The sequence below is a fragment of the Coregonus clupeaformis genome, chromosome 28 (genome assembly GCF_020615455.1).
Source record: "Coregonus clupeaformis isolate EN_2021a chromosome 28, ASM2061545v1, whole genome shotgun sequence".
Classification (NCBI taxonomy): Eukaryota; Metazoa; Chordata; class Actinopteri; order Salmoniformes; family Salmonidae; genus Coregonus; species Coregonus clupeaformis.
The window spans coordinates 24,775,774-24,788,606 of NC_059219.1; the positions used below are offsets into that span (position 1 = coordinate 24,775,774).

Genomic DNA, 12,833 nt, shown 5'->3' on the forward strand with positions numbered 1-12,833 from the left:
CTGTGGGTCAGTGATACGTGTGTTTCACTACTGTGTCTGTGTGTGTGTGTGTGTGTTTGTGTGTGGAGAATAAGAAATGGAAGGAGGAGATTGCGGAGCCCAACACTTGCACAAACACCAAGGGTGGGTAGCCATCTATCCTCTAACCCTGAGATCTTCATCTTCAGCAGTGTAATAAAGCACGTACTAAATCTCCCGGTGCGCATCCCCATAATTATATTCATAGAGCCTGTGTAAAGAGAAGGCCTGATTTAGTGTGCGTGCATGTGTGTGAGACGCTCAGCGGCCAATATTTTCGGAGAAAATCAGAGCAGGGAGTTTCTATTGGACAAATTCAGGTAGGTCCTTCCCCGTTTTGTTCGGTTTGCTTCCATTTAAGAAACGTTTTGAAACAGAATCGGCGTAATGAATATGCCCCAGGCCCTGTAGAGGTGCTGATTTACGACACAGGGAAAAATGGCTACCTCTGACCAGTGTTGTTCAATATTTTCCCATGATGCAACACAAACACACACATATCTTCGTATTGTATCCCTAGGGGGAATACACTATTGTTGCATGAGTCAGACAGAAAGCATTTTAATTTAAAGGGAGGTTTAGTCAATCTGGTTAAATCAGGCAGGTTTAGTTAATCTGGTTAAATCAGGCAGGTTTAGTTAATCTGGTTAAATCAGGCAGGTTTAGTTAATCTGGTTAAATCAGTCAAGTTTAGATGCAGTGTAGCATGGAGGGTGTGACTGAGGTAACAAGGCTGATGATATGGCAGACTATCACTAAAGAGGGAAAATACACACAAATTGGGGAAATTGGGTTTATTTAGGGGGTTTGTCAGTTGCCATGGTATTAGTCATCAATAACTTTTAAGCATTATGGGATTTCACCAAAGCCATTTTGGGGCAGGCTTGTCATTAATAATGGTTTTCAGCGTTTTCAGCAGTAGAAACCATTTTGGGGCACCATGCTTACCGTGCCTCTGCAGCCAGTAGCTCGTCGTAGTGGGATGAGCGCTGGTCGTCGTCCTGTCTGTAGCGGATGACCGTGGCCAAACCTTTACTGACCAACGCCTCGGCTATGTTACTGTGGAGGGAGCAAGAAAAACTAATAAATGGAAAGAGGGACAGAGAAAAACAGACAGAGAAACAGACAGAGAAACAGACAGAGAAAAAGAGTGAGAGGAAACACGAGCCCAGAAACACTGAAGAAACACGAGCCCAGAAACACTGAAGAAACACGAGCCCAGAAACACTGAAGAAACACGAGCCCAGAAACACTGAAGAAACACGAGCCCAGAAACACTGAAGAAACACGAGCCCAGAAACACTGAAGAAACACGAGCCCAGAAACACTGAAGAAACACGAGCCCAGAAACACTGAAGAAACACGAGCCCAGAAACACAACAGAAGAAAGCAAAAGGAAAATGCGAAAGACAATGACTAACAACTAACTAACAAGTCAAGGTGCCGGCAACATGGCGAGGTGAGAGAGACCTTCGAACCACAGCAACCAGACACTGCATTGTTATTTCACAACCACAGAAAAAGGGGAAGGTGAGAGACCGGAGTAGAAAAAGAATGCGGAAGAGTTCGATGTCAGCGCTCCGCAGTTAGCTCAGAGCCCTTGGGCGCCCATGTAGCAGCTAAAGTGGATGGTAGTGAGTGTGCTCGGTGCAGGCTTGTCTTTCCGAAATGAGTTTGTGTCCTCTGGCATGTTTTATTAGCCTGTCGGCACACCAAGACCATAATTGAGAAAGTTTGGTGGCTCCTCGTTGTGGGTGAAATGTTTTTATTAGGTTTTCTGGAGTGAGGGATGAGGGAAAGAGACAGAGACAGACAGACAGACAGACAGACAGACACAGGCAGGCAGAGAGAGACAGGCAGGCAGGCAGAGAGAGACAGGCAGGCAGGCAGGCAGAGACAGGCAGGCAGAGACAGACAGGCAGGCAGAGACAGGCAGGCAGAGACAGACAGACAGACAGACACAGGCAGGCAGGCAGAGAGAGACAGGAAGGCAGGCAGAGAGAGACAGGCAGGCAGGCAGAGAGAGACAGGCATGCAGGCAGAGAGAGACAGGCAGGCAGAGACAGGCAGGCAGAGAGAGACAGGCAGGCAGGCATAGAGAGACAGGCAGGCAGGCAGAGAGAGACAGGCAGGCAGGCAGAGACAGGCAGGCAGAGAGAGAGAGAGACAGGCAGGCAGAGAGAGAGACAGGCAGGCAGGCAGGCAGAGAGAGACAGGCAGGCAGGCAGGCAGAGAGAGACAGGCAGGCAGGCAGAGAGAGACATGCAGGCAGGCAGGCAGGCAGAGAGAGACAGGCAGACAGGCAGGCAGAGAGAGACAGGCAGACAGGCAGGCAGAGAGAGACAGGCAGACAGGCAGGCAGAGAGAGACAGGCAGACAGGCAGGCAGAGAGAGAGAGACAGGCAGGCAGGCAGAGAGAGACAGGCAGGCAGGCAGGCAGAGAGAGACAGGCAGGCAGGCAGGCAGGTAGGCAGGCAGGCAGAGAGAGACAGGCAGGCAGGCAGGCAGAGAGACAGGCAGGCAGAGAGAGAAGGCAGGCAGGCAGGCAGGCAGGCAGGCAGGCAGAGGCAGACAGGCAGGCAGGCAGAGAGAGACAGGCAGGCAGGCAGGCAGAGAGAGTGGGCAGGCAGAGAGAGACAGGCAGGCAGGCAGAGAGAGAGGCAGGCAGGCAGGCAGAGAGAGAGGCAGGCAGGCAGGCAGAGAGAGGGGCAGGCAGGCAGGCAGAGAGAGAGGCATGCAGGCAGACAGGCAGGTAGATAGAGAGAGACATGCAGGCAGGCAGGCAGAGAGAGACAGGCAGGCAGGCAGAGAGACAGGCAGGCAGGCAGAGAGAGACAGGCAGGCAGGCAGAGACAGGCAGGCAGGCAGAGAGAGACAGGCAGGCAGGCAGAGAGAGACAGGCAGGCAGGCAGAGAGAGACAGGCAGGCAGGCAGAGAGACAGGCAGGCAGGCAGAGAGGCAGGCAGAGAGGCAGGCAGGCAGGCAGGCAGAGAGACAGGCAGGCAGGCAGGCAGAGAGACAGGCAGGCAGGCAGGCAGAGAGGCAGGCAGGCAGAGAGAGACAGGCAGGCAGAGAGAGACAGGCAGGCAGAGAGAGACAGGCAGGCAGGCAGAGAGACAGGCAGGCAGAGAGACAGGCAGGCAGAGAGAGACAGGCAGGCAGAAGGAATAATAACAGTAGGAGGCTAGTAAACTGCCTCCAATTGAGATGGAGTGTCAAAAACAAAAAAGAGAAAAAAACACTACAAGTCATTTCCCCATCGTTGCTTTGTTTCATTTCTCTGCCTTTTATAAATTGAGACAAATTGAGCATCACATCATGACAGTGGCTTTAATGACTTTCGCATCTTCTGAATGTTACTGTGGAGGCAGATCAGCAAGTGTTGCAAATTGCCTTCAAATTAGACACTTTTAAAAAAGGTTTAAAAAGCATAGTTTTCTTTTCATAGATCTCACGACTGGGATGGGTGAAAACAACATGGTGGATCTTTCGCTTTGACTCATCCAGGTTGTCAGATTAGTGCTTGTTCCAAGGATTGAAACAAGGATTGTATTTATTCTACCTTCATTTATAAAGGCAAGTCAGTTTAAAGAACAAACTCTTATTTACTGATGACCTAGCCTGCCTGGCTGTATGCATTTATAAAGTATCAGGAAATGAGGTTGACGTTTCCTTGGGAAATCAAACAGGCCTTTTCCACAACCCTCTCCACCACTCCCCACTCCAATACTAACAAGCTCAATGGTAGTGGTATCTAGGACGTAGCCTATTAGCGCTATCTATCTCGCGCTAGCCCCCCCCCTGCTGAGCCTCTCTCCCTCGCCTTGTGCTAAACGGGTAGAGGGGTCTGGCTCGCCACGTGGAGAGAAATATGGTGCACCGTGAAATACAGCAAGTTTGAGCTGACTCTGCCGTGCTACTACTGCTATAGGTGTTTCCAGAGCCAGGATTGACAAACACTCGTCTGGTCTACTCGTCCTGCCTACAAGCAAGATGACAGAGGTGACAGACGGGGTGACACAGACGTGTTAGGGGTTAGCAGAGGTCGACAGTGCAGGGGGAAAAGTCTGTTTCGAGGTAGGTGTACTCACATGCCGCCGATGGTGACGGTGGCACAGGTGCGTTCTGCAAAGGCGGGGACGGTGCTGGTCTCTGAGGCGCTGGTGGCAGCTCTGATGTAGTCCACCGTGACGTTCACCTGAAACGGCATGTCACAGGAAATGATGTCAGACAACAACTCTCCCGGTGAATGAGGTCAAAATACTCTGAAGCCTGATTTGAAGAGCCATTGGGTCTTTAGTGGATTAGGGACCTCAGGACTCACTCTCAACGTCATATCGGATTATATAGGGTTGAAGACAATGTATGACTGCACACATGGGGAGATATGGAGTCAATGTGTGTCAACGTAATTTATTTTAGTGTTATGTCGGCCTATCATTCATGATTAACATTAGCGATGAATAAAAAACTAGAAAGTTATATATCAGGATATTCTTTTTGACGATATACCGTATCGTTTCGACAATATCGCAATATTATTTTTGCGCTAGTTGGCTGTACCAGCACCAAAACGCTAGTATTTTTCCTTCATAGCTCCATCTTCTTTTTAAATAGGGAGCCAATTTGTTTTCAGCACATTTCCATGACTGATCAAAACTTGTTCTCATGGCTCGCTCTTGTCCATCGACTTGCAATACATATAGAATTGTGAGAACAAACATGTAACAAAAACAAACTATCATCAACTAGTCAAAGCATTTTAAATAATTAGAAATACTGGTCATGAAAATACAATAGCCAGAACTTTGTGTGTGTACGTGTGTGTACGTGTGTGTGTGTGTGTGTGTGTGTGTGTGTGTGTGTGTGTGTGTGTGTGTGTGTGTGTGTGTGTGTGCTTGAGTGTGTATGGGCTAGTTTCCAAGGTCACCCCCAGTCAGTGTGAATCATGTCAGGCTGGACTGTAGATCTCCCCAGAGGAGCACTGGGGCTGTTTATAACTCTACGCTCACAAACACACACATGCACCCACACAATCAAGAGGTGGCTGATCACTATCAGACATGGACAGGCTCAGCAGCACACAGTACATGCCTTCTTCCCCAGCGGCTGGAGGAAAACAACAACGTTTAAATAGGGAACAACCATTTCCCCCATTCCTCCCTTCCTGGCCGACAGAGCAAACAGAGAGGCAGGGAAGCAGGGATAAAGAGGATAGGTGGGGACAGGGGACAGGCAATGACATTCCCCAAGCCCAGGATGGGAGCAACAGGGAATCTACAATCCGGGAATCTACTGGCCTGCACATGTTTTCTCCATCATACAGTTCAGCAAACAAATAGCTATTCTGATAGAGAGAACGAGAGCGAGAGAGAACGTTAGAGAGAGAGAGAGCGAGAGAGAGAGAGAGAGAGAGAGAGAGAGATACAGAGAGAGAGAGAGAGAGAGAGATACAGAGAGAGAGAGAGAGAGAGAGAGAGAGAGAGAGAGAGAGAGAACGTTAGAGAGAGAGATCGTTAGAGAGAGAGAGAGAGAACGTTAGAGAGAGAGAGAGAGAACGTTAGAGAGAGAGAGAGAGAGAACGTTAGAGAGAGAGAACGTTAGAGAGAGAGAAGGTCCCAACCGTCCCACATGTTGAGGAAACAAAGAGGGGAGAGGAAACGAGGGGGGCGTTGTCATTCATCTGAGGGCCTCGCTGGACAAGGACACAGTGATGGAGGGTAGTCAGGATTCTAGCAAATGGATGTCCCAGCATGCTCTCTGCTAATGTGGCATCTGGCGAGGGTGGGTGGTAAGATGGGGGTTGTGTGACAGAGTGGTGAAGGAAGAAGCTAGAATGGCCTAGCTAGGAGTGGGTTTGGGGCTATAGTGTAACCGTAAAGGGGCCTAAAAGGTGTTGTACTACAATTGAGGACTATGTTGGGCGATGTAGCGTTTTGTACAACAATAGGGCAAAATCTTAGGATTCATCATTGCTGTAGATGATAGATGTAGGGCGTTAGGTTAGCCTAGCGGTTAGAACATTTGGCCAGTAACCAAAAGGTTGCTGGTTCGAATACCTGAGCAGACAAGGTGAAAAATCTGTCGATGTACCCTTGAGCAAGGCACTTGATCCTAATTTGCTCCAGGGGCGCCGTACTACTATGGCTGACCCTGTAAAACAACACATTTCACTGCACCTATCCGGTGTATGTGACAAGAAAACATATTTTTATTATGATTTTTCTAACTTCAAAATGGCTGAAGCATTTACTAATTAGCCTAAATGTTATTGTGTGTGACTGCTATTATAAGTCTTCGGAGGCCATTGCATCCATTTTCATTTTAAAGTAGACCTAACAGAATGAGTGGAAAGTTAACCTATTACAAGCCAAAACACAAGGAAAGGCTCAATTTCCACTTAATATAGAAAACTGCCTGGACTACCCAACATATTACGGTCAATAACATTGCTATAAGATGCTCTTAGTCATATTACCTCCAGCAAACACACACACTTCACAACAGAAAATAAGCATAACAACCCAATCTGATCGGCATAATGGAAATTTCATTTAGCGCAGACTTCCCGCCGAGGCTCCTCATTTTCCTATAGCGGAACACGGCTGTAAGCTTGTTTGTGCTGAGCCTCAACAAATAAAGCCATTTATTCCCCCCATAAATTATGGTTTTGGTTCATCTGTGCTTTGTGTCGTGTCTCCTCCCCGAATCTACACATGTTCTATAATGGCTCTGCATCATTGGGCAGGGGTAATGACTTTAGATGAGAGGAGGAGGAAGAGAGAGAGGGGGATGAGAAGCAGGAGAAGGAGGAGAGAAAGAGAGGAGAGGAGGTGAAGGAGAGAAAGAGGTAGAGAAAGAGTAGAGGAAATAAAGAGGACAAAAGCAGAAGACTGAAAAAAGGAATAGAACAGATTCTCAAGCAGTGCATGACAGAGAGGGAGAGAGTCTGACCCCATTAAGTAAAGTGATGATAGATTAAAAGGTTTGACAAAGCGATGGTAGATTAGAGGATCCAGCAGATTCTCCACAGACCAGTGTGCAGATCTCAAGATAGAGGAAGTCATTTAGAAGATACCCCTAGAGGAGAGGACTGGAGGGGGATATCTGATAAGGAGGAGGAGAGGAAATGTGTTTGTTCCGACTGGGACCAGGGGCTCTGAGATTCGCTTAACTGTGTGTGTGTGTGTGTGTGTGTGTGTGTGTGTGTGTGTGTGTGTGGATATCCAAGTGAAGGTAGATATCAGAGTATAGGTGTACAATAAGAAAAAAGCATGCTTGGTCAGACACAGGGCTGTTTTGCTGCAGAGCTCCCCACACCAACCACAGTGTGAGTGGTTGAGTTCAATAGGCTGGGGCTAGATGCAGCGGGGAAAGTCTGTAATATATATTTTATGGATAAAAAAACTGAGCCTCGGCTCTGCTCAAACACGCAGCTGTAATTCCACCGTCTTAAAGCCCCAGGTGGAGAGGGAGAGAGAGACATGACTTCATCGCAGTGTTGATGTGCTCAGATGCCCCGGTGTTGTTAACACAACAGTAAAAGCAGCTGGCTATCATTTAGAGAAGTGGAGCATGATGATGCTGAAGGACAAGAAGAAACCTTTGCTAGTGGAGTGAACTGCAAACTCCACACAACGTCCCATCTGGGATCTGGACCTGGGGACCTAGTGACTCCTGTCAAATGACCAGGCAGGTATACAGACAACAAAAAAACACACACACGTGTGCATACCGCTATACACACACACACACAGACAAATACACACATCCCGACTGCTCCCACTATAGTCAAACTGGCAACACAAGACATCAAACGCCATGCCGTCTCTCACTTTCCATTCCCACACACGTTATATAAAACAACTCTTGCATCCGCAGCATAACAGGAGACACTTTGAGCGGGCCGGGATTATCCGAATGTGCTCTCCCCTGATAAGTGGATTAATGCAACATTTTCATTGGACTTTTTCTGCTGAGGCTGAGACCCGCCGCATTGAAAAGAGGAGCCTCACTACTTATAAAGTTAGCCAAATCTAGCTTTGGATTATGTCACCGAGCGAAACAGCTATTTCAATAGGGGGAAGAGTAGAGAGGGAGTGTGAGAGAGAGCGGGAGAGACGGAGAGAGAAAGAGACGGAAATAGAGCGGGAGGAAAGCACTTCTCTGCAGATTTACCTTAATTACCCGACAAGAGTAAACGTCTAAGGCTTGCTGGCGTCTCTGTCAGTGCGGAGAGGGCGGAAAGGAAGAGAAACGACCTGAAATGGACTCCGGTCCAGTCTAACCACCTGAGGCCTGTGTACAGCACTTCAGAGCCCGTATTCACAGAGGCTCATAGTAGGAGCGCTGATATAGGTATTTTTAAATTCATTACCAATCAAATGACATGGATTATATAATATGGATCTGATCCTAGATCAGATCTTGTGAATAAGAACCTGAAGTCTATGGCCTGAGATTGTACACTGACTGACTGTATCCATCAACGCTCTAGATTTCCTTTCACCGGCGTGTGTGGGGGTGTTAAAGGTCAAATAACACTGACACTATTGAATAAAAAAAATGATAAGTGGGATTCATAAATTTTCTTCTCAAGCGTCAAGAGAATGTTTGAATTGAGATGCAGTCTGGTTAAATTCTCTTGAAATTGACATTCTTATATGTAGAAAAATAATATTTATATGACTTATCCCTGAAACTTGGTTACTAAAATGTATTGAAATAAGTTTTATTGTAGCACAGAAACATTAACAACAGGAGGGTAGATTGGTATTTTCCTCCACTACTTGTGCAAGTCAAAGAATAACCAACTATCTCCATCACACATTAACAGCTCTTCACTGCTGCTCTGACAGCCATTTGATACGGACACAATCTCTGATAAAATAAACCCTTTGAATATGAATATTGGACACGCTTCATAAAGATCAAAAGAATCTCCGCCATCTTGATAGAGATGTAGACATAATACTTATTTCATACATCTCTTAAAGCGGAGCACTTTGAGGCTTCCTCTGGATGCGTTCCAACTTACTAAACGGACACTTTGATTGATTGGTTGAGCTTATTGTATTTCAGTGTTGAACACCCTTTATGCTTAGGTTGATGACAATAGGGTTCTGTGGGGAAAAGTGGGTTCAATCCATTGGTGGACTATAATGATACAACATTTGACCCATCATGTAAAACACTCTTTAGGACCACTCGGGACTGAAGAGGGGCACATCTGATGCAGGATGCCCGGAGGGTGAACCCAATTTGGGGATGGCAGCACTCCTTGCACGCAATCCCACCGGATTTCAAGGGAGCGAAGATACCTTGTTAAACTAATATAGTCGGCCGTGCTGTGTGAGGCGAGGGCAGAGCGCGGGCGGCTCGGAGCTGGGGCTTTCGGGCGTACCGTGCCCTCCAGAGCACCAGACGTGTCTGAAAATACTGCAGAGTACCACCATGTCAAGTCCCAATTACCTCGCTTATGAAGTAAAGCGATGGTGTCTGTGGTGTCAAGCGGAGCAGAGCTGAGAGCGCTAAAAGAAGCCACTGCAGGTTCTCAAATGAAGCTACACTGTGTACCCTGGCACAAAGGCTTTAGTACTACATTTACATGTTAGTCATTTAGCAGACGCTCTTATCCAGAGCAACTTAAAATTAGGGTTAAGTGCCTTGCTCAAGTCGGCTCGGGGATTCGAACCAGCGATCTTTCGGTTACTGGCCCAATGCTCTTAACCGCTAGGCTACCTGCCGCCTACTGTCCTGTCAAATATCTTCTGTCCTTCCTTGTGTTTGCTGATGAGGTAAAATGATGGTGTCTGTATAGCAGGACACAAAAGCTTTTGTAGGACTGTCAAATCTGCTCGTTCGGTGGTTTAGCTTCGACACTGACTGAGTGAACTGGGTTCACTGACATTTCCCTTTTCTGCATTCAAAACGGGATCAAAACAGAAGCAAAATAGGCCTATATGCAGTCAAAAATCAGCATTTTAGCCCTTTTCGTTCCATGTACGTATTGGTACAATCGCCCAATGACTGGTCTCACACCACTGTACCCTTAAATCAATACAACAACACTTGCGGCTAATCATCTCTGATCCTTCCTTGTCATGCCTTCTAACTCTGGTTGCCATGGCGGCCGAGGGCAGTGTACCTACCTTCAAGGTAATAATAGTTTGGGTATCAACATTTATCTGGGAATCGGCAGAAAAAAAAACGTATATTCTCAGCCGAGCCGTGTCCTAGCAACAACACAGGCTATTAAAGAATGGGAGGGAACTAGTGATCAGGGTTTCAAATACTTAATATGTGTTGCCTGTTTGAGCTGGGGTGGCTCAATAAACCAATAGAAAACACTCTGTTTGTATGTGTTGCAAAATCTTTTAGTTCTGACTTGATATTGTACTGTTTTCCTTTTGTAACCATAAATTGTGAATATAAAAATCAAATAAAAAGAATGGGGGAATGTTTTGGTCTCTCAGGCTGTATGGATTGGGCTACAGCGAACAGTGAACTGAAGCTCTGCACTTATTCACTTCAAAGAGAATAGGTACAAATGGTGGAGGACCTAGCCTTCTAAAGGAATATACTGCAATGGATGAACACAGTGCCATACAGTGGGGGAAAAAAAGTATTTAGTCAGCTACCAATTGTGCAAGTTCTCCCACTTAAAAAGATGAGGCCTGTAATTTTCATCATAGGTACACGTCAACTATGACAGACAAATTGAGAACAAAAAATCCAGAAAATCACATTGTAGGATTTTTTATGAATTTATTTGCAAATTATGGTGGAAAATAAGTATTTGGTCACCTACAAACAAGCAAGATTTCTGGCTCTCACAGACCTGTAACTTCTTCTTTAAGAGGCTCCTCTGTCCTCCACTCGTTACCTGTATTAATGGCACCTGTTTGAACTTGTTATCAGTATAAAAGACACCTGTCCACAACCTCAAACAGTCACACTCCAAACTCCACTATGGCCAAGACCAAAGAGCTGTCAAAGGACACCAGAAACAAAATTGTAGACCTGCACCAGGCTGGGAAGACTGAATCTGCACTAGGTAAGCAGCTTGGTTTGAAGAAATCAACTGTGGGAGCAATTATTAGGAAATGGAAGACATACAAGACCACTGATAATCTCCCAAGATCTCACCCCCGTGTAAGTCAAAATGATCACAAGAACGGTGAGCAAAAATCCCAGAACCACACGGGGGGACCTAGTGAATGACCTGCAGAGAGCTGGGACCAAAGTAACAAACACACTACGCCGCCAGGGACTCAAATCCTGCAGTGCCAGACGTGTCCCCCTTCTTAAGCCAGTACATGTCCAGGCCCGTATGAAGTTTGCTAGAGTGCATTTGGATGATCCAGAAGAGGATTGGGAGAATGTCATATGGTCAGATGAAACCAAAATATAACTTTTTGGTAAAAACTCAACTCGTCGTGTTTGGAGGACAAAGAATGCTGAGTTGCATCCAAATAACACCATACCTACTGTGAAGCATGGGGGTGGAAACATCATGCTTTGGGGCGGTTTTTCTGCAAAGGGACCAGGACGACTGATCCGTGTAAAGGAAAGAATGAATGGGGCCATGTATCGTGAGATTTTGAGTGAAACCTCCTTCCATCAGCAAGGGCATTGAAGATGAAACGTGGCTGGGTCTTTCAGCATGACAATGATCCCAAACACACCGCCCGGGCAACGAAGGAGTGGCTTCGTAAGAAGCATTTCAAGGTCCTGGAGTGGCCTAGCCAGTCTCCAGATCTCAACCCCATAGAAAATCTTTGGAGGGAGTTGAAAGTCTGTGTTGCCCAGCGACAGCCCCCAAAACATCACTGCTCTAGAGGAGATCTGCATGGAGGAATGGGCCAAAAATACCAGCAACAGTGTGTGAAAACCTTGTGACTTACAGAAAACGCTTTGACCTAGTGTCATTGCCAACAAAGGGTATATAACAAAGTATTGAGAAACTTTTGTTATTGACCAAATACTTATTTTCCACCATAATATGCAAATAAATTCATTAAAAATCCTACAATGTGATTTTCTGGATTATTTTTTCTCATTTTGTCTGTCATAGTTGACGTGTACCTATGATGAAAATTACAGGCCTCTCTCATCTTTTTAAGTGGGAGAACTTGCACAATTGGTGGCTGACTAAATACTTTTTTCCCCCACTGTACTTCTATCTTTTATATTGACTGAATGGAGTGGTGGAGGGGCATAGAAGAACAAGAGGATAAATAACAGACAATGTTGGGTTCAAATACCATTTGAAAACATTTGACAAACACAGTGCACAAAACATTAGGAACGCCTTCCTAATATTGAATTGTGAACCCCTTTTGCCATCAGAACAGCCTCAATTCATCGGGGCATGGACTCTACAATGTTTCGAAAGCGTTCCACAGGGATGCTGGCCCATGTTGACTCCAATGCTTCCCACAGTTGTGTCAAGTCGGCTGGATGTCCTTTGGGTGGTGGAGCACTCTTGATACACATGGGAAACTGTTGCGTGTGAAAAACACTGCAGCGTTGCAGTTCTTGACACAAACCGGTGCGCCTGGCACCTACTACCATACCCCGTTCAAAGGCACTTAAATATTTTGTCTTGCCCATTCACCCTCTGAATGGCACACATACACAATCCATGTCTCAATTCTCTCAAGGCTTAAAAATCCTTCTTTAACCTGTCTCATCGCCTTCATCTACACTGATTGAAGTGGATTTAACAAGTGACATCAATAAGGGACCATGGCTTTCACCTGGTCAGTCTACATCAAGAGCAGGTGAACCTAATGTTTTGTACACTCAGTGTA

General features: G+C 46.3%; 1 protein-coding gene across 1 annotated transcript in view; it reads right to left on the reverse strand.

Moving 5' to 3' along the window:
* The window catches only part of LOC121543416 (staphylococcal nuclease domain-containing protein 1-like), a 277,997-nt gene that overhangs the window by 218,749 nt on the left and 46,415 nt on the right, over positions 1-12,833 (reverse strand). The window contains exons 12-13 of the mRNA XM_041853265.2: positions 4,110-4,216; positions 967-1,077 (exon numbers count right to left, since the gene is read on the reverse strand). Of these exons, the coding sequence (XP_041709199.2) occupies positions 967-1,077; positions 4,110-4,216 (218 nt within the window). The remainder of the gene's footprint in view (positions 1-966; positions 1,078-4,109; positions 4,217-12,833) is intronic.